This window comes from Penicillium canariense (assembly GCF_028826845.1).
Source record: "Penicillium canariense strain IBT 26290 chromosome Unknown utg000001l_segment0_segment0, whole genome shotgun sequence".
NCBI classification, from domain to species: domain Eukaryota; kingdom Fungi; phylum Ascomycota; class Eurotiomycetes; order Eurotiales; family Aspergillaceae; genus Penicillium; species Penicillium canariense.
Genome location: NW_026622728.1, coordinates 8,989,561 through 9,010,034, shown reverse-complemented (window position 1 = coordinate 9,010,034; position 20,474 = coordinate 8,989,561). Strand labels below are relative to the sequence as shown.

Here is a 20,474-nt window from a genome sequence, read left to right as displayed (position 1 = left end):
GGCGTCAAACCATGAAATCAATTTAAATCGAAAGGTTGAATACGGGATGCCCTTCACTTTAAGATCTCCTGACCCGTTGTCTATTTTTGGGTCGCCTTAGCAAAGGGCTGCCAAACTCCTGTCGTCAATCCCAATGTCCGCTAGGTCCTGGTTACAAACGCTCCCGAGGAAGCAGTTCTTCAACACCCTATATAGGTGCAACATCGACAATCATGTTCGGAATGGGTTCCTGACGTCTTCATCTGCTGGTCTCCTCAACCCACGACAAAATATGCTGCTATCTTCGGACACTGTCTGGCAAGATTTCGATGCTGAGATGCTGGCAGGCATGAACGACCAGAAAATCCTGGCCTCATTTACGGAAGGATTCTTTGGGGGATTTGTATTCGGTATCGAGGGCATTTTACTGAGAGCTGGAGCCTGGAGAGTGCTTCCCGTGTACTTTACAAGTGCGATTCTTGTTTCCTATCTAAATTGCTCCTTGCGTACCGGAATTGATCAAGCTAATCTTTCAATTAGGATTCCCGCAAAGTCGACAGTCACCCGAGCTTTGGAAAAACTCAGAATTATCCAAAGACGATCTGTGTGCAGTTGGTACCAAACTTTTTGGCATTTTTCAACTCCTCGACAAGCACGTATCTGAATCACAGGCTCGCTGTTCGAGCTACGTCGACTATGGCTTCGGCTCAGACAACTATTCATTTGCGGGATGCCACCGCTTTAGCGTCACCAGGTTCCCATCTCTCTCGGGAGCACCAGTCGGCGCCGAGAATCCGAAGTGCCAGATTAGGATCAGTCTGGAAGGGTTTATTTGTAACCCACAACACGACAAATCATGGATTCCCGAGCTGGGCAAGCGGTTTCACGCCCTGTATGCGAGAGCACTTTTTGCCAACGCGGTTCAGGCAATTTTCAACAACCGTCCATTAGTTTAAGGTGGCAATACTAGGAGGTCTATAGGGGCTTGTAGGAGTGAAATGCTAGAGGGTCTACATTAACCAGATATATTACCAAGGCTATCTTTTTATCGAGTTCCTGGTGGATTTTATCACCCCTGAGACTATTTGGAAACTGGGAACCTCAATAGTCGTCCCACAGCCTAGGACTTTAGCCATCATTTAGGAATTTCTCACGCATCGTTCATCGGCATACTCATCCCGGAATACACCCCTACCCATCACAAGAGCTCGCTCTCTTTCTCTCTCTGATCCAGCAGCAGGAGTTGATGATGATGATGATGATAACTCTATTAACCTAATGCAGCCCAGCTAGTGCGCAGTGGCTATGTAGGCGCTTCCTCCGGCGGAAGCAAGAGCTAACCGAACGCCCCCGAAACGCAGTAGATAGTAAATACAAAGGGAAACGGCGTTTTGCCAAACAAATGCAGCTGAATATCAGCCTATTACAGTACCCATACACCCTCAATAATCAATCCCACTGTTTTCCTCCCTCACTTCGCCCTCTCTCGCCTGCGTCGCCATGTATCACCTTCTTCCACTTCCGGCAGCGTATATGCAGCTGCTTGCTTCTTTCGATTGATGTTTGCTGGCCACACAAGCTGTTCTAGTCAACCAGAGTTGACTCGACCAGTCGGTGCAGCGTATTCAGTTGTAATCGTCCTAGCCCGTCTTAGGTTGAGCTGGGGTTTCGGCGGTTATATTGCATATCGTCTTCGCCGCCTGCTCCCCTACTAGATTCGCTGTCTCTGGCCGTTGTTTCGTCGTCTTCTAGTTCCGGATCAGGGTCAGGATCTAGCGCAGTGTTAGCATCAGCGTCAGCATCCGGCTTAGCATTAGGGTCTAGCTCTAGTTCGATCTCTGTCTGTCGGAATTGACCTAGAAGGCCTATTTGTAACATAAATTCGGCCACGTAGCGGGTAGCCTACGGATAAGAGACGATCGCGTCGTAATCAGCGGTCGCTCTAAGATCTATCCGTGCCTAGATCTTTTCTAGTATCTCGTGACGCTGCTTAGTGTACAACGGATACTATATAAGGATGTGTCTCGGTGTTTAGGACCCTTCCTCGCAGTGACACTGATCAGAATTACGAGCGCTGATTTTATACAGGAAATGGTTTAATGTGATACGTATTGAGCGCATCTGAATTAACACCGACGTGTAATGCTTAGGCAGAGATTTGTATAGCTCTAAGGCTTTCTTATCCGGCTTAGGGAGTAACCGTTTAGTTAGTTTCCCCGTCTTTTCGCGGTCCTACTTAGCAGCCTAGCGCTACTTAATTCGCCGCCGTATACGGCCTTTAGCGAGGCTGGCCAGTAAGAGTCGAGGGTAGTCGGACGTATATTAATCCGTTCCGCTCTCTATACCTCCCGTCGCCGCTAACTTTGCCTCAACGTCCGCCGTCTTATTACTAGGCACGCCTACGTATACGGGGATCCAGCGGATCTCGACGGGAATCGTATCGGACGTAGGCGTATGCTATGCGGCTAGCGGCTGGATAGCCCGTATGTAGTCATAAATGTAGGTAAGAATATACTAGCCAGATAACCGCTTAGGGTTTTGCACTGCCTAAATAGTAGCCTAGTAATTAGAGAAGATAACTATCTTTCCCCTATTAGACTAGAGCTTAGCGATCGCTATCTCGATGCTATTAAGCTCAGCGAGATACACGGTGGATTCTTAGAGAGTCCCTAAGTATCGTCGCAGGAAGATGCCGTCCCTTAGGGCGACGGCGGAGGCGCCGACTTAGCCCTCGTATCTACTACCGTCCGTGAAGGACAGGACTGTCGGGCTGCAGTTCTGTCCTGTCGGGCCCCCTTCTTCTATTTAGCCTCCCTCTTCCTATATTAGGTTCGTAAGGCCCTCTTAGAAGAGAGCCTCTGTCTCGATCCGGTCGTACGAGGCTCGCGCCGCCTCTGTATCTTCAATCACGTATGGGATCCGTATCTCCCACGGTAATAGAACGAACGCTTTACGGGTCTCCTAGACCCCCGGGATATTCAGGATTCCTTTTGGTTTCCACCGGTGGGCTTCCAGTGGTCCCTATCCTCTACGCTTAGTGGCCTTAGTCGTACGCTTGTAGCGTAGGCATTCCGGTTGGGCCTATTTTGGCCCTGTTTGGATCCGGATGGCGGTTTCCTCGATTATTTGTTCCATTTAGAGCTTGATGGGTAGCAAGAATAGTTCTATATTGAGCGCGGCTGCGCTGGTTAACTTAAATGCGCCGGAGATCAGGAGGGCGGTGCGTCGCTGGATCTTGGTGTATTCGTTGGTGATCTTTAGCCGTTCTCTATATAGCATCGTTCTTGCCTTGGGGTAATACTACGCGGTAACGCCGTATAACATTTGTGGGACTACTACCGCTTGGTAGACCCGCCGTATGGCGTAGAGAGATGTACCCTAGGTAGAGCCAGTGATGGCCCGGAGGGCCTCGAGGCTCCCGTTGGCCTTAGCGAGTAGTTTTTGGCGATGTGTACTAAATATAAGATGCTTGTCGAGCTAAATGCCGAGATATTTGGCCTATTTAACTGGTTGGATCGTCTGAGTAGCGGTTTGTATAGCTATCTGGTTATGGCCGGTAGGGAATGCATGGTCGATGTTATATATATCAAAGTCGCTATCTTCTGGCTGGATAATTCGATATTGGTCGGCTGTGGGTTGGTCTTGAATTTGGGGGTTCCGAAAGTGAATGAGTTTAAATTTCTCTGGTGCAAACTTGGCTGCGTGTCGATCGGCCTAGACGTTAGCCCTGGTTAATGCGCCTTCTAGTAATTGTACGTTTCGGTAGTAAGACTTAGAGATAGCGATAGTGGCTACATCGTCTACCTACCTAATTCCTCGTACGTAATTATCCTTGCTTGTGCCCTTTATGCACGTAAGGATGAGAGGGGTGTTAAAGATTAGGAAGATAATAGGCGATAGCGGTGATCCCTGGGGGATCCCTGTTAGTGTAAGGAAGATATCTGAGGTATAGCTAGTTGGTAGCCTAATACGTATCGAGCGGCTAGTTAAGAAAGACTCTAGCTAAGCGGCGAAATAGCCCAGTCCTAGCCTGCGGAGGTTGTGAAGCAGTTGTTGGTGGGAAACGTTGTCGTATACGCCGGTAACGTCTAAAAACAGCGCGGAGACTACCCGGTCGTGTCCCTATGCGGTATATACTATATTAAGGATTATCTGTATGGTATAGTCGATACTAATACCTTTCCTTCTACCTAGATAGGTCCTTAGTAGGAGCTGGTGTTCCTCTACTGCCTACGCGATGCGAGCAGCGACGACTGACTCTAGTACCTTGCCGAGGGTATTTAGTAGGGCGATTAGGCGCTAGGACTTTGGTTTACGGAAGTCTCTTGGTCCTCCCTTTAGTAGCGTGACGGTAATCGAGTGCTAGAAGTGGCGAGGATTGAAGCCCGTTCGTATATATACGTCGAAGATAGCTGTCAGAGTGGCTACGAACTCGTGGCTGTCTGCTAAGATCTTCTATATACGGTTCGGGATTATATCCTCGCTAGGTACTTTGTTAGGCGGTGTTCTCTTGATAGCGTCCTTAACCTCCTATTAGGTAATGACAGGGAAGTCTAGCTATTTCGGTAAGTGCGTATTAGGGATGTCAGAGAGGTCGGCCTCCGGTAGCTAAGGAAAGAACGCCTGGCGGAGGGTCTCTGCTTTCTGCTGGTTCGTCTCTGCCGGGTCGTCTCTCCCGTTAAGTGTTAGGACGTTGCGGCAGGCCGGCTAGTCGCGTATACGCGCCTATTCGGAGACCTTCTAGAGACCGCAGGGACTATCTTCTACCATCCGTCTTACCTAGCCGCGGAAGCCGTTTCTCAGAGCCCTATTAATTATCTTCCCTTTCTTGTTCTTTAGTTCTTTATATTCGTTCCAGTCCTCCTCCGTTGCGCTATCCCTCTTACATCGACGGAACGCACGGCGTATCTCCTTAATGGCCTCGGTGCACTTAGGGGTCTACTCGGGCTGAGACTATTCGGATAGTCTGGCGAAGGGTATAGACGCCTAGATGCCTTGTTAGACGATACGTATAAGGTAGTCGGTGGCGTCGTCGATCTATTACGGGGTTTGGAGGCTGTTACTATTACTACTGATTTGATATAGGTTTAGTTCGATAAATTTCAGAAACTTCTCTACGTCTATCGCCTTCTAGTTCCTCCGCGGGTTTTCCTCGGCTAGGATAGGCGAGATGTCTATTATAGTATATATAGGGAGGTAATCCGAGTTAGTATACACTTTCTCCGTTACCGTATAGCTTACTAGGCGTATACGTAGGTTAGCCGTAGCCAAAACTAAGTCGATAGTCGTTGCTAAGTCCTTATCGCGCCTAGTGATTACACCTGGGGGTAGCTACGGATCCAACGTAGCGACGGCTATTAGGTCGAGTAGCTTATCGGCTTTAGGCTCTAGCTATTAGACCCTATCGCCTCCCTATACCGGGTAGTGTAGGTTATAGTTACCTATGATTAGGTAAGAGACGCCCTTCTAACGTTCTCTAGCTAACGGTATAAGTTCTTTTAATAGATCTAAGGCTCCCTAGCTGCCCCTCTCGTTATATAGATTAAATAGCCGAAGCTCTTCGCCGTCGACTAGCGTCATCCGGAGCTCCTATAGGTCGTAGGAGTAGATAACGTAGGTATACTCGCCTAGTTTCTTTAATATAAATATACAGACGCATATACGAGCTACTTCGACGGGTAGGCTCGGGTCTGTCGGGGGTCGGAGGAGGTTATAGGTACGTTAGTAGGGCCGGTAAGTGTTATCTTTGAATTCTGACTTCTACGGCTCTTAGATAGCGATAATATCTACTAAGAGAACCTCCGGGTCCCTTAGAAACTAAGCTATTACCTTATCTTTCTATCGGTTTACGTTATATTAGTATATTTTAAGTTCTCTTAGTATATATTATTACCGATTATACTAATTTATTAACGTTTAGACGGGGCTAGTTTCCTCGGGGTTTTCCGCGCTCCTAGCTTTTCCTTTTAGCGGTTTTTACCGTATAGCTTCTTCCGCTTCCTACTGCTTATCTCTAGTAGCGAGCTAGGTCGATCCGGTAGCGATAGTACTGATAGTAGCGATAACGGTTAGAACTCCTAGTTAGATAGCTATTCCGGTAGGGAAGAGAGGGAGGATATCGACGGTTCGTTAGTATTATATAGTACTAACTAGCCTTTGGGTTCTTATATATCGCCCTCGGCTTCGGACGTTAATTCTGCCCTTCGCCGGTTTACGTTCTCGATTAGTTTCGATATCCTTACTAACCTTCTACTGCTCGAGTCCCCTAACTAGGAGTCCCCGGACCGTTTTCCTCCGCTAGTTAATTATGATTTCCTTTCCTCTATAGCCTTTATACGGGTAGTACGTACCTTAGCGGTTCGCTCTCTGGCTATTTCGGATTTAGATGATACGGGAGGGAAGGTTCGGTAAAAGACTAGTTAGTGCCGTATAACGCTATCGCTCGGCCCGAATTAGTAGTTATTAAGTGATTTAAGCGAGATTAAGGGGATTATAGGGCGAATCTGTAAGGGTTTAAGTATAAGTTCCTCTCTAGGTTCTTCCTCTCTAGCCTCTTCCTCCCTGGCCTCCTCTACTCTAGCCTCGCCTACTCTAGCCTTTTCTGCCCCTATATCGGTCGAGTTTAATACGGTATAGGCTTCCGTAGCCTCTTCTATTCCTGCCTCCGTTGAATTTAGCTCGGGGTGGGCTTATATAGGTTTAGAGGTAGGTTCTTCCTCGGCCTTATCTACCCTAGTATCTATTAAATCTGACGATTTTTGTCCTTGTTCTATACTGTTATTTACCGGAGCCGTTGTCGACTTAGTGTCGGTAGCTGTTACCGGCTTACTGGCTATCTTAGTTTTATTCTTTATAGTCTTAGTAGTTTTAGTAGCCGCTACCTTAGTAACTAGCGTAGCTACGTTTTAGGCGGATCGAGATAGGATAGGACCGGTATCCTACGAGCCTCCGTTATTAGGCTGTGCGGCTGGTACATCGCTACTCGTACCGCTAAGCTCTTCGCTGGATGAGCTTTGGGGGGTTCCCTATAAGCTAACGGAGGAGGGCTATAGGTTCGCCGGTAGCTATCGGATGCTGAACGGTACGGGGACTAGATGAAATCTTCCCCGGTATTTAGCTCGCTTATTTATCCGCTCGATCTCCTAGACACGAAGCTGATAGTCCTGACTCTATATAGCGTGTGCGCCTTCGTAGTTAGTATATTTATGTTTTTTGTATGTATCCTTCGAAGGGCAATCCCGAGACTAATAGCCCTCCGCGTAGTATATATATCTAATGGGTTAGGAATAGGCGGTTCCTATATATCTAAACTTTTGACAGTTAAAGCACTAGCGCAGCCGAGACTCTCGATCGTATAAGACCGCTATTAGGTTATTATAGTCCCAGAGGACTCCGTGGCTGATAGCCGTATTTATAGGGACCGGTAAGGTGAACTCGAGGACGAGAGAGCCGCTCTTACCCGACGGGGTCTTGAGCTAGTAGATCTTAGCGATCTCCGTATCTCCCTAGAACTGAATATTCTCCGCTAGCAAATCCTTAATTACCTCCTCCTGCGGTAGGTCCTCCGACGCCCGGTTAATTCTTAAAGAGCGTACGTTAACGTCGTGAACTACCACTCCCTATATTAGTAGGTAGACGAAGGTAGTCTTATAGAGCCCTTTAGTCTACTTATTACGGTGAATCCGTAGGATCTCTGCCTCTTTCGCGTCGTATACGGTGAACCGGATATCCCCCGATTTAAGCTATCGGGACGCTAGGATTATTACCTAGGCGAGGGCGGGTATCGGATCGCGAGGGGACTGTGCGGCTTTGGCCCTAGCCTGGTTAGCACGCTTAGTGAGCTCTGCTGGCGTTAGACGGCGGAAGACGCCTACTTATGCCCGATCTCTAAGGTATACTATAACCTCTCGGTCACATACGACGTCCGAAGCTCGCACGGGCGTAGAATCGGACGAGTTAGGGGAGGAGGACTAGTAGTATACGGGCGTAGGCGCTCTTCTAGCCTATTCAGCGAAGGATCTGACGGTCTGCTTCGCTAGCGGTTCTACTACCGTCTTGATATCCTATATATCCTTACGGATAGCTGCGAGTTTAGCCTGCCAGTCCGTCTATAACGGTATTAATAGGAGGTCCTTAGTGAGCGCCTCTATACGCTTGAGGAAGTCGGCGAGCTTAGAATACTGGGATTCCAGTGCCTTTACCCCATTCTGCTTACTGCGCAGTGCTTTTAACAGTGCTTGTGCATCATGATTGGCGTTCAGTACGCGCTTACGGTTCGATGGCAGAGATTTCGATGGGCCTCCGGGCGCCCCTGACGGGACAGGCCCAACACCCTTTTGCGCGCGCACCACTATGATACTGGCCTGACAGGGTCAATGCCAGTATCAAAGTGTAGCGCAGGGAGTTAGATGAAATTTGCCGTGGTCTGTTACTCGCTAACTGGTCTGGTTCCTGAGATATTTCAAAAGTTCAATTTGGCGCTGAAGTTATTGTTTTCCAGCAGCAGGAGTTATGACCAGCTGGTCTTTGGCCAGGTTGAATAGATTAAGTCCAATGAGGACGAAATTTGCCGCAGGAGCACGAGCGTTTTGACCCAAAATGCGCATTGTTTTTTTGAAGCGAATGGGCAGCCGGGCAGCTTTTGGGTAGTTTTGGGCATCATCGGACATGTGCTCCTATAGCTAGTGGCCCATGTTTGGTCCTCGAATGTCATTTTATGAAATTGTCGATTAACGAATATCTCGTGGTAAATATGGAATCGATATTAACTTATAGGTAATGTAGTTGGTCATCGTCTGGGTTGTTATGGCTTTGTTATGGCTTTGCTCACTGTCGTTGTGGCTGTCTTTCGTTGACTAGTTGATGGTGGAATATAGCAGATAGGGGATAGCGGTAGTGATAAAACGAGAATATTCCGGAATTTAAGTAGCGACAAACCTCGGTCCATGTGGGCATGCCTTCCCAATACTGCGTTCCCAGGGGCTCTGACTTGTTTTGTGGGGGGTGTAGGTAACCTTTGCTTATCAGCAATAGTTCAATCTCATGCGATCCTACCCCTGTTCCTCTAGGCACTAAAGGTCATGAAACCCGGAATTCCAATTGCTGCTCAAAGTGTAGTGGTATGACCTTACCCGTTCTTTCGGATGTTAACTTTTCTCTAGGGAGAACCCCAGATTCCGTTGTCCAACGACCACCATCTCCCCGTCATCTTCCAGATTGGAGCACCTAGCTTATTGCCATCCTTGCGAGGAACACATCGGCCGTTACCCCATCATGCTTCAGGCTTGCTTCGACTCAAGACCGCTCGGCACCGGGCAACCTCGGCTGTGTTCATGACGCAACTCCCTTGCCTTGTACATGTACGACAGGGACCACCCGCCAGCAAATCGGCGAATGCAGGCATATTCAGCTGGTCTTCGTTAACAGAAGACCGCTCCCCATCCGCAGTCTAGCCGCTGGAAACCTTAACCACGACCTTGCCGCGTGCGCGCTTGGTAGCAATGCGCTCGTAGGCGCTAACGGCATCCTCCATGTCGAATACGGAGTCGACGGGGATGCGCACATGGCCATCCTCAATCAGGCGCACCAGGTAGATGGCATCGTCGCGCGCCGGCGGCGTGCTGAACATAATATAGCGGCGCGGCACGCCGCCCAGGCAGGTGGGCAGGAACATGTTGAAGAGGACATTACGTAAAGTCAAACCAATGCCCTCGAGGATGCCGATGTTGACCACCGCGCCCTCAGTCTTGAGGTAGGCTGGCGAGTTGACAAAGAGCGCCTGCGTGCCGACGCAGTCGAGCACGAAGTCGAACGGCCTATCACCATACTGATGCGCTAGGTACGCCGGCAGCGGGTCGTGCTTGTGGTAGTCGATGAACTGGGACCGTGTGAGCCATGTACCCGTGTCATCCACTGGTAACCTCCACCTACCTCGTCGACGCCTAGGCCGCGTACCATGGCCTCATTGCCGCTGCTGGCCACGCCGACGACTTTGGCGCCTCGTAGCTTGCACAGCTGCACGAGCACTGAGCCAACGGATCCACTGGCGCCATTCACGAGCACCGTATGACCTTCGCGCACGCCTGCTGTGCGGATCATTTTGAGCGCGGTGCTGCCGGCGCCGTTAATGCCCGAGGCCGACGCCATGTCGATGGCGGCATCGGTGCGCGCCACTTGTCTGCCCGGCACCCGCACGTACTCGGTCAGCACGCCGTGGCCCATGAGCACGGCGCCAGGGATGCTTTGAAAGGCGACAACGTGCGTGCCCGGGTTGCGCACCTCAACCGGCGCGCCTTCGCCCGCCGCCACCACCTCTCCGGACAGCTCGATCTCCGGGATCCAGGGCCCGGTGAGGGGCAAGTTTGGCAGAATCTTCATCAGCCACTCGGTATTAAACTGCAGCGACACGTGAGACACGCGGATCAGCACATCTGGCGACGAGCCCGTCGGCTTGGCGGGCGTGGGCAAGCCAGTGACCAGCTCGAGCGAGCTGCGTGCGGGGCCCCGCCGTGGGCGGACCCAGGCGCGCATGGTCGGCGGTATATCCGGCATCTGGGTTGTTGACGCCATCTCTGCCCGTGTGGTTGGGCCGTGGAGAGTTGAAGAGGGGAAAACATTGAGCCCAATAAGTTTATTCGTGACCAACCTTCAGAGCGGTAAGCTCGCCCGAAAGCGCGCGAGCTGTCGGACCCGAGCGTAAGCGTGGGACGACTTCGGGGCACGGTGAATACGCAGATGCCGCCTCCACGCTCTAGAAATACAACACATATATGTGGCTATTTTCATACCTGGGTGGAATGGGAAGCTCGCACTGGACTGTTCTTCCAGACAATCTGTCTTCAGAGTTGAGTTAGCCCACTGTCGATCGATCGCAAGAAGCCTTGTTTCTCACTCATTTCCGGAGGGATGAGCTGATCGATAGGCTCATCTGCCGTAGATTACCGGAAAAGACTAACGTATCGAGCCAAGTGGAAGTCGCAGTTTAAATGCAAGCCCTAAGATAGGTTCAGGTTGTTAGTGCTGACCAGGGGGTGCGCTGCCACGGCACAGAAAGTTTATCACAGCCAATCCCAAATCATTGGCACTCCACAAGGCTTATTTCGTGTTCTTTCCACTTTTGTTCCAAGCCTCAGCCGCCTCACGGCGCACTCCCTCATTTCCAACCCTTTTTGTTGTCCAGTCTCCACTCGAAGCTGAGGTGGGGGCTGAATTCTAGATTTTTGGTATCCGTGGGATCAACAAGAGGAGAACTGTGTAGATTCCATTTCATCTGGCTAACTTGTGCTACAAAATTGTGTTAAGTACATGTTTTAAACATTTACATATCTCCAAGCATTTTGATATTCGGAGGGTCTGGGAAAACCTCAAGATGAGCGAAAGACTTTTGTCTCCCAGTATTACTACTGTGATCCAACCATAAGAATGATAGATATCCTATGGCTCCTCTCCTCGCACTAATTATGGACTAACAAGCCGTCACGCTAGATAGTCTTAGGCTAGGATTAAGGGTCACAGATCTTAAAGAACGACAATCCCCTGAATGAGGTTGCGAAACGTCATCTCTCGCCCTTCCTTGTCGTGACCCAATGAACTTTACCGGCATTCTCCGTACAGCCCTGGCCGTCGCCATCGCTGCAATAATGCCGATGGTGGCAGGCACAACGACGCAGACGACGGCGCAGTCAACAGAGGTCAATATTCTATTCCCGGCCCTATATGAGATGAATCTGGATTACCTGGAAGGGAGAGTCGTGAGCGCCGATACCTCAGCTACTGCAATTGAGGTCGACTGCCGATCTGCCGAGGCCAGCCAATGTTCCTCTTCCGGTTATGTCTTGCCTGTAACTCCCACGACCGGTGCGACCTTCCAGGACTATCATTACGATATCACCAGCTTGGAACCGCACTATCTACATCGTTACTGGGACTTTGGATTGCAATGTGACCTCGTCTACGCTGGGCGCCTCCTGCTACGCCTCGACGAGCACGTGGATAACTAGTGGCATGAACGCCACCTCCAGGGCATGGTCAACCACCGTCTCTATATCTTCGTTCAACTTGAAGTATAACACCTTAACCGTGTTATCCGGCCTGGAGAACCTTCAAGCCACCGCAACCGCTGCGAGCAACGCATCCCCAGGCCTTGCGGGACTCGAAGGAAATGAGAAAGCAGACCAAGCGGCAAAGCAAGCAGCCAGCGGACCACGAACCCTGGGGGATTATCCCTGGCGTTCACAAGTAGAACCTGCAGAGAAAAAATTCAAGGGTGCAAATGCGGCATAACATATCTGTCAAACTCATTCGATAGGAAATGGTAAGGGAAGAAGGCGGCAAGATGGCGGCAGCCTGAGGCGTGGCTTGTTTCATGGGCCTTGAATAAAGCGTGCGTTGCAATGGTCAGGATATCTGCTGGCAGTAGTGAATTAGATGTGGGGAAGGGGCAGGCGCGCCATATGCCAAGTATTCTAATGAGTGACAGTGAAGGTGTCTTGTTAGGTGCGAGCATGGACTGCATTGGCTAATTGAATCCCAGTTACATGGATCGGTGGAGCAGTATAAATCTATGACCCGACCAGGTTATACTTAGCGCGAGCCCTACATAGCTCCTAGACTGGAATTCGAAGAGTCCACTTCTGTCCTTCGTTTCGGGTTGTATGGCGCGCTTGGTTTTGGGGTCCGAAAAAAGGGTCGCCACCAAGGCCAGACTGCACTGGCTGTGAAAAAATTACCGCTTGGCTGGGGCTGAGTTGGGGCAAAGTCGCTTATTATAGTTTGTCATGATCTTCATGAGTGTTCAGAGAGCGATACATCGAACCAATTTTGGCTAGCGCGAGGGCTTGGCTTACGTCTGGGGGTTGTTTATACGCAGTGTAGATCCTCAACAGCTCATCAACACCACGGATTCACAGCTACCGGCAATCGAATATAAAAGGAGCAAAGCAGGATTCTTTGGGCTTTAACAATTTCCATGAAATTTTCGAGAAGTGTGAACTTTTCATATCTAGTCTAAAACTCATCGAACTACTTGCAAATGTTTCTTCACAAAGTATTGGTTGGATCCGTGCTCGGGTTCCTGGCGAGTTCAGCAGCTCGCATCATCGCCACAGATGAGGTCCCCTTAATCGGCCCATCTTTCATCTCCAATTTTGATTTATCAAATTCAATCGCGATCCAGAGTGCGAAATTGAAGTTCCCTGGCCTCGTGGACAGTCTCTTTTCCACCGGAGCTCTTAATCGCACGGACCTGGTCTTTTCCGTCGACGTCTTTTCCGCGGCGACCAACAGTTCGATATATAACTATTCGCACGTCGGGCATGATGCAAACAAGAGTTTGACTGCTGGAATCCTCAACGACAAGACGATATTTCGCATTGGAAGCGTAACCAAGCTCTTCACGGTCTACGCCATCATCGCGAAGGCAGGCATAGAAGTCTTCAGCCAACCGGTGACGAAATACCTTCCCGAGCTTGCAGGAAATTCATCTGCCGACCCACTGCAGAGACTCCGTTGGGAGGATATTACCGTCGGAGCATTAGCTTCTCAGCAGGCTGGCACTGGAGGACCGGGGGGTATGTGTGCCTTTGAGTATCCTGTGAGCAGATGTTGACCTCTCCACTAGACTTCTTTGCGAAATATCTGAAGCCGGACGACCCATTGAACTACACGTCGCGAGGTATTTACCCGTTTTGTGGTCGTTGAAGATGAAGAGACTAATCGAAATACGTTACATAGAGTTTTTGACTTTCATGCGCGAGGACAAAAAGCCCGTCATCTCCCCGTTCCGAAATGCCATATATTCCGACGCAGGGTTTGCTGTTCTCGGGCAGGTTCTCGCTCGTCTGTCCGGACAGAAGACGTACACAGATGCAATCCGCGACATGCTTTTCGAGCCATTGGGACTGGGCAGTACGTCGACGAAGGTGCCGACTGGCTCAGATCTGAATGCGATCGATCGCTCTATCGTCGACAAGAATTCATCATGGGGCCTTGACCTCGAGGTTGTCGCATCGTAGGTCTCTTCCATTCCTCTGGACGTGTTTCAGTTTCCACTCGGAGTGCAAACTAAATTGCCGTGCAGATCTGGCGGGCTGTACGCCAATGGTGCAGACCTTCGCACGGCAGGTCTTTCAATCTTGAACTCGGAGCTGCTCTCTCCAGCCACAACATCCGAATGGATGAAGCCTCGTAGTGGAACGGGCAGCTTAGTTGAGCTTGTTGGTGCACCTTGGGAAATCTCTCGCCTGGAGATTCCTGTTACTCCGGGCTCGAATCGAACCCGTATCTCAGACCTCTATACCAAGGCTGGTGGCAACCAGGACTACACAGCCATTTTCGCCCTGGCTCCAGACCACGGAATTGGCTTCTCCATCTTAATCGCCGGTTCTACCGCCACACCTGCGCGTTGGCCCCTACGTGACGGGGTGGGCGAAACATTCATCCCCGCTGCTGAGCATGCGGCTTGGGAAAATGCTCGGCGCAACCTTGCTGGCACGTTCGTTGATCAGAGTTCGTCTGGCACAAACCTGACGTTGACTGTTGACAAGGGCCGCCCTGGCCTTGGGCTCAAGTCTTTCTGGATTAAAGGTGTTAACGGTCGCCACAATGCGCACTGGCGCCTCTACCCAACTGGGCTTAACTCCATCTCCCGATCCTTGTCATCGCTATACAGGTCTAAGGGTAAAATGCGCGTGGCACACCGTATGGCAGAGCCAGAAATCCCAATGAAGCCCCGTGCTGCCGTGGAGGGAGGCAAAGGAGGCTTATTTGATAACTCCTTTACGTGGATGAACCTCGATTTTTCTGGACCGGCGGATGAGTTCATTTTTAACCTAGAGGATGAACGACTTGTCAGTGTCGAGCTTCCGGCGTCAGGTTTGGTGCTTAACCGTGCCAAATAAACTCAAGATTGTTAATGATGTACCCTGTTTTTAAATCTATAGATAAGTCGGTACCGAAGCTCACTTGGGTCTCAGTATCTTCACTTTGTTCAAGAGAATTGAGACTGTCAGATAGCAGTCTTTGTTATACACCTCGGGTCTTAGTAGATATCCAAATCCCACATACCTATGCTGTTTGGAAAACTATGAGAGCGACCTTGAAGATGACCAGATAATCTTGGAGTTTGAATTAATAGGATCCTATGATTATACCTCGTACAAAATACATCCATACATCTCCTGTGACTGTGTCTTCTACATCTATTCGGCCACCCTACCATGAATGACCCGGGATCCTTCTCCTCCGGCGATTGTACTCATAGTCCGGGCATTCAACGGTTCTTAGTGTCATTAGATGGATGGCTGCATTTGGATTACGCCAAATCCTTTCCATCTCGCAAGACATGATTAGACTCCAGAGGTTTATCCATAGTCCGACCGGCAACAAATGGCATTGCCAAGATGCTAAGAGCTTCAATGCTTGTTATTACCTCAGAAAATACCGTCTATTCCATAGACATAGGCATCCAAAGCGCCTTCGCGCGCTGCAGATCCAACGGGTAACGTTTGGAGGGTGGCAACATAAATGGCGGTCGGAAGCCCCAATTCACGTAGTTTCGATCCCTATGTCATTTTGCGCTGATTAGAAAAAAGCAAGCAAGCAAGACCCCAAAAAATACGGGATTAATCGGGCGTGTACTCTGACACCAGGACCCTTGCTGCAACGAAATCGCTAGCGTGAAAATGAATGCGCTAGTTAGAGGGAGGGACGCTGCAATGTAGATCGGACGGACCCACTCTGCAAGTTGTTCAAGTTTACGGTGAAATACAGCAAACCACCTACTGTACAGTAGTCTTCTGCACTTGTATAATATGTCCGGTCTGCAGTTAAGCATTTATTTCAAGTGATCCTAATAGCCGACCCGTGCGCTCACATATGTACTCGGCTGCCAAGGTCGGCCAGCCCCGTCCAGCTGAAAAAAAATTGGCGTGGCTGAAGTGGGTCGGCAAAGGGCTGGCTGCAGACGGATGCAGAGGGGACCACGGACCGACTATCAACTAGAAGATTGAGGGCTTTAGCGAAATCATCTGCGGTACCTAATACTCTTGTCTTGCCAGGATTAGAGAGAATAAATGCTTTGCCGAATAGCCAAGCTTAAAAGATAAAACTAGGCAGTTCTGTTGAGAATACAACACCCATCGCTACCTTTCCGTACTAAAGTAGAACGCCTTGAGCGATGAGAAGCTTTGTTTGCAAGGTCGTATGAAGCTGCCTTAAGAATGAGCGGGAAGCACGTTATAAGTTACGGTAACGAGTTAACTAGTTCCATAGAATAAAAGTATTAGCTCAGATCCTAGTAGCCCCTATTTATCAAAATATTATTCTACTAACCCTAATCCTCTAGGATAAGGCCCTTCTAGATGACTTCCCTAGAATAATTTTAATATTACAATAGAATTGGTATATTAGATTACAAGATTGAAAAACTATGACTAACAATACCTAATATTAAAGAAGTTAACGTAATTCCCGCCCGACCGGAACACCCGCCCGACCGGAACACCCACCCCCATTAGGATATTTTGAATCTTAATATCTTAAGCAAAACGCATCAATTTGGCTATATCTAGCGGTTTTTACAATGATTATATCTGTGCCCAATCTGAAAACACCCACTACACCTCGGTGGAGCCCTAGTTGCTAGCTGAGCTGGTTAAATAGCCTCATCGCCCTGCGGCTGCGCTACTACCGGAGTGTCTTTAATTGGCTAATTCAGCTGCTGAACTAGCTGTAGGCCCTCTTCGACCGTGAGGCCTCCTTCGTACACTATCTGTTGTTTTGATCGTGTACGTTTTTGGCGTATTTTCTCATTCGCTATGTGTAGAACGCTGTTTTCCTGCGCTAATATCGCGGCCCTATAAAGCGAGATGCAAGCGCCTTTAATAATCTAATCTAGTACGGTTTTTGATAGGCTCGGAGGGCTATTTGACCGATATCTTAATAGATCCTTCAATATCGAAGCTGATTTTTGTAATTAGACGACGGTTCTGGGTATTTTTAGGCTAAATTAGCTATAGCTAGTGTAGGGTCGGCTATTCGGTAGCGACGGCGTTTAGAGTGAGATATTAAGCTTCGAAAGTACTCGATCTACGTCGACCGGAATAAGACCAGTAGCAGCGAAGCTATTTTAAATAATATAAGGTTAAAAGGCCTCTGTATACGCCTAGGCGTACTCTACGAGGAAATCGAATTTGTCGATATAGTTATACGACGTACGAGCTAGATCGCTTACGTAGCGACTGTATATATATTTTAATATAGCGAAACACCTAATATTAAGCGGTTATAAAAGATACGAAGAGTACGGAGGCATATAAAGGGGTATAATATGATTTTCTGTATAGATCTAGTCGAATTAAGCCGTAAGATAGCTACTATAGCTATTAAGAATTAATAACCGATATTTCTCTTTCGTACGTATCGTTATCGCTAGAATAAATAGCTTCTATAGCTACCGAAGGCTAATTTCATCGGTAGTCTAACTATTTAGCGAGACCTTAATACGCTAGTCCTTTAGAAGATAAAGCTTTTCGTCGAACTACGACGCTATAAAGTTTTTAGCTTTAAATATCACGTATAGTAGTAACGAATAGCTACTAGCGCTCACTACTTCGACCGCAGTAATCTATTCACGATTACCTAGTTATAAAATCGATCGCCGACTATAATATTCCGCCCTTATAACAACCTTCTATGTAGCTATAATCCCTATAGCGAAGCTAGTCTCGTTAAAGTTATAGATATCCTCCGGTTAGATACCGTTCGCGTCGATAATATCTTATACGGTCGTAAACTAGGCTCGTAGTAAGGTAGGGTCTTCGTTTTAGGCCCTTTAGTAATCGTAGCGTCTAGAGAATACTAAACGAAGCTTAGGGCGTTATTACACGAAGCTTGATAGCTAATTTTTACCTACAGTAGCTAGAGGGTCTTCACTACGCGTAGCTAGTAGAATATTAGCTATTTCTCGCACTATAGAGGGCCTAGGGGCTGCACTATACGTATCTATAGAGATAATCCACTTAGTAAGCGAATCCTCTTCGGTTTAGGTTAATTTATAGCCAGACGGGCGCTTATCGACGCGTAAGGTCCGGTAGTGAGCGCGCGCGTATAGTGTAGTGAGTAGTATTCCGTATAGCCTCGCTGCTGCGCGGAGAGTAGAGATACGGTGATTTTTGATATCATCAAGGGCTAATAAGATCTTGCCCTCTTGATTGGCCGCTTTCTGCGCAGATTCGGGCCGAATTGGTGGCATGGTAGGTGGTTGAATTAGATAGGTGGTTTGGAAGACGCGTTTTTTGAAGAGGTGTTCCGGTCGGGCGGGAATTACGTTAGTAAATAAAGATGACTACAACAGCTGGACAGGTCGCTATAGTCGACTAAACTCTGAACTATAGGGTGCACAGATGAAAAGCATATAATAGGTTACCACTTCTCCAAAAACTAATATAGTAGGCCCTATATCCCGAAATATATTTGTAAAATCATGCTTCAACCCTAGCCTAAAACTCTGCAGGCTATCTTGTCTTAGCCTGATTTCTCCTGATTGACCTTGTATCCTCTCCGTGGCCGCAAAGTTGATATATCAGTATTTTAAAAGAACAATAAAGTAGCCGGCAACAGCAAAAGTCAACGAATGATAGGCCAAATCGAACCATATCCTGCTACTCTTATGGTCCAAATACCAAACAAGAGCCTCTGCAAAAAGTGTCGCACCTATAATGTATAGGTTTTTGTAAAAAATGCAAATGACGATGGAGTGGACCACAAGGAGGAATAGCTTGGAGAGAGGAATCGAGCCTAGTAGAACCGCAAGCGTGCGTACTCCCCCCTTCTTATCTTCATCAAAATCACGTATATCTAACAGAAACTTTCAAAGGTCGTCAGCATTTAACAACACTAGATAGTTGGTTATCAACTTACTGAAAAGCATGTTCTGTCCATTACTACCCATAAAACAAGCTTAAAAGCGTCCCATGGATAAACAGGTTGGTAAGTGTAAGTTGGGGTCATGATTGACTCCACAACTACATAAGTCCCGCATCCACGGATTAACCCAACAACAAATGGTTTAATACCAGGAATCCGTTTCACAGAGACATACTCCTTTCTTCCATTATAGGTAAATTCAAAAAGATGGAAATCCCATAGTAGTGCTGGTGCCGCAGAACAGCATGTTTTCACGGTTGTAGATAGCGGACATTGTGTAAGTATCCCAACAGCGATAAGGGAAGATAAAAACATCATCCATTGTGCAAGTCGAAAGACAATGAGAGCATCTTGATTCTTTCTCACTTTTGCAAGCTTGTAAGATTGTTGGTGATCTTTATAGTGGTCCAAGGCAACGGAGACGAAGTGAACAGACATGGTCAAGCCTACCTTTTCACTTGATCAGTTGAATATGAGGTGAGTGGATTAGGATATAACTTACCGCTCTCCAGTCCACCGCACCATATAGCGCATGGCCGATCAGGCTTGTCAAACCTAAGCTTCCAATACACATTGATAATGGTTGCCAGATAATGGAGCTTTTCAGCCTTGTAATATCCATATCCATGCCTGTAAATCGGGGTGACTGATAGATGAGGGTAAGGGATACAGAAGAAGTGTCGGCTTCGGTCGAAGGCTTATTGAGGTTGAAGAAAGCTATCTGTATATCTCAATTATGTGATATAGACAGATTCAACCTGGATCGCTGTGGCCTTCCAAACCGCTTGTCGGCCCTCGGTGTTTATATACTTGATTCCATGTGACGTATTCACGCGAGGCTATCCCCAAATAGGTGCAGCAAGTGAGTATAAACCAAGCGGTGTTAGAACCACAGCTAGGGTGGGGACTGCCCCCCGTTTTGGACGCACGCCTAACTGGGAAAAGAAAAATTATTTGTGAGTTTCGGGTCAGATTTAGGTAGTCCAAATGCAGGTTGGGCGCATATAAGTTGCAGATTTGTGGGCCAGGTTTACCAGGACCTAAAGTTTGAATCGCCCTGGTTTAATTGGTCGTTCACAATTCTTGGAGAACATCGAGGGTCAAAAAGTAAGCTGGAATTCATGATCGACATCCTTAGTAACACCTTCTCCAATCCTAGAGATGGTAACTCGGTCGGTAAGGAATTTTATTGGGAGAAGGGGACTACTCTTCCTGACTATAGCTTCCCCATAGCTGAAAGTACTCTAAGAGTACATCCATCGTGGTGAGTGCCCGCTCCCTACTTACGACCAGTAGCTCTTGGCCTACCGAAATATTTGCATATCAAACTATGTATTCGTGCCCAAGTCCCACCCACACCGCTTCCACAACGCGGTGCGGTGTGGGGCTCCTTGGGCACGGATAGTGATTTGTGATTTCCGATCATCGTCTATAGACACGCACCTAGGATGAAGCTGAGATGCGTTTTTAGTAGCTAGCTGGATAATACAGGTGGATAGCCATATTTTGACACGCCCCCTCAGCTAACTGCCTAACAAAATATGGTGAGAACCTAGATGGTTAGGACCTGT

The 20,474-nt window shown here is 48.3% G+C and overlaps 4 protein-coding genes across 4 annotated transcripts; 3 read left to right on the top strand and 1 right to left on the bottom strand.

Annotated features, from left to right (window-relative positions):
* Positions 1–133: 133 nt before the first annotated feature.
* Positions 134–935, top strand: N7482_003120 (uncharacterized protein; the record flags this gene model as incomplete). The annotated part of the gene is made up of 2 exons (XM_056685245.1): positions 134–449; positions 520–935. The coding sequence occupies 2 exons, from the start codon at positions 134–136 to the stop codon at positions 933–935; spliced, it is 732 nt and encodes a 243-aa protein (XP_056548851.1).
* An 8,492-nt stretch (positions 936–9,427) lies between these two features.
* N7482_003119 (NAD(P)-dependent alcohol dehydrogenase) lies at positions 9,428–10,548 on the bottom strand (the record flags this gene model as incomplete). The annotated part of the gene is made up of 2 exons (XM_056685244.1): positions 9,428–9,856; positions 9,910–10,548. 2 exons carry the CDS (start codon positions 10,546–10,548, stop codon positions 9,428–9,430), a joined length of 1,068 nt encoding a protein of 355 aa, XP_056548850.1.
* A 1,016-nt stretch (positions 10,549–11,564) lies between these two features.
* Positions 11,565–11,978, top strand: N7482_003118 (uncharacterized protein; the record flags this gene model as incomplete). Its single annotated transcript, XM_056685243.1, has 1 exon — positions 11,565–11,978. The coding sequence occupies one exon, from the start codon at positions 11,565–11,567 to the stop codon at positions 11,976–11,978; it is 414 nt and encodes a 137-aa protein (XP_056548849.1).
* Positions 11,979–13,009: 1,031 nt separating this feature from the next.
* N7482_003117 (serine hydrolase domain-containing protein) lies at positions 13,010–14,876 on the top strand (the record flags this gene model as incomplete). Its single annotated transcript, XM_056685242.1, has 4 exons — positions 13,010–13,547; positions 13,598–13,651; positions 13,711–13,987; positions 14,057–14,876. 4 exons carry the CDS (start codon positions 13,010–13,012, stop codon positions 14,874–14,876), a joined length of 1,689 nt encoding a protein of 562 aa, XP_056548848.1.
* Between the last annotated feature and the right edge of the window lie 5,598 nt (positions 14,877–20,474).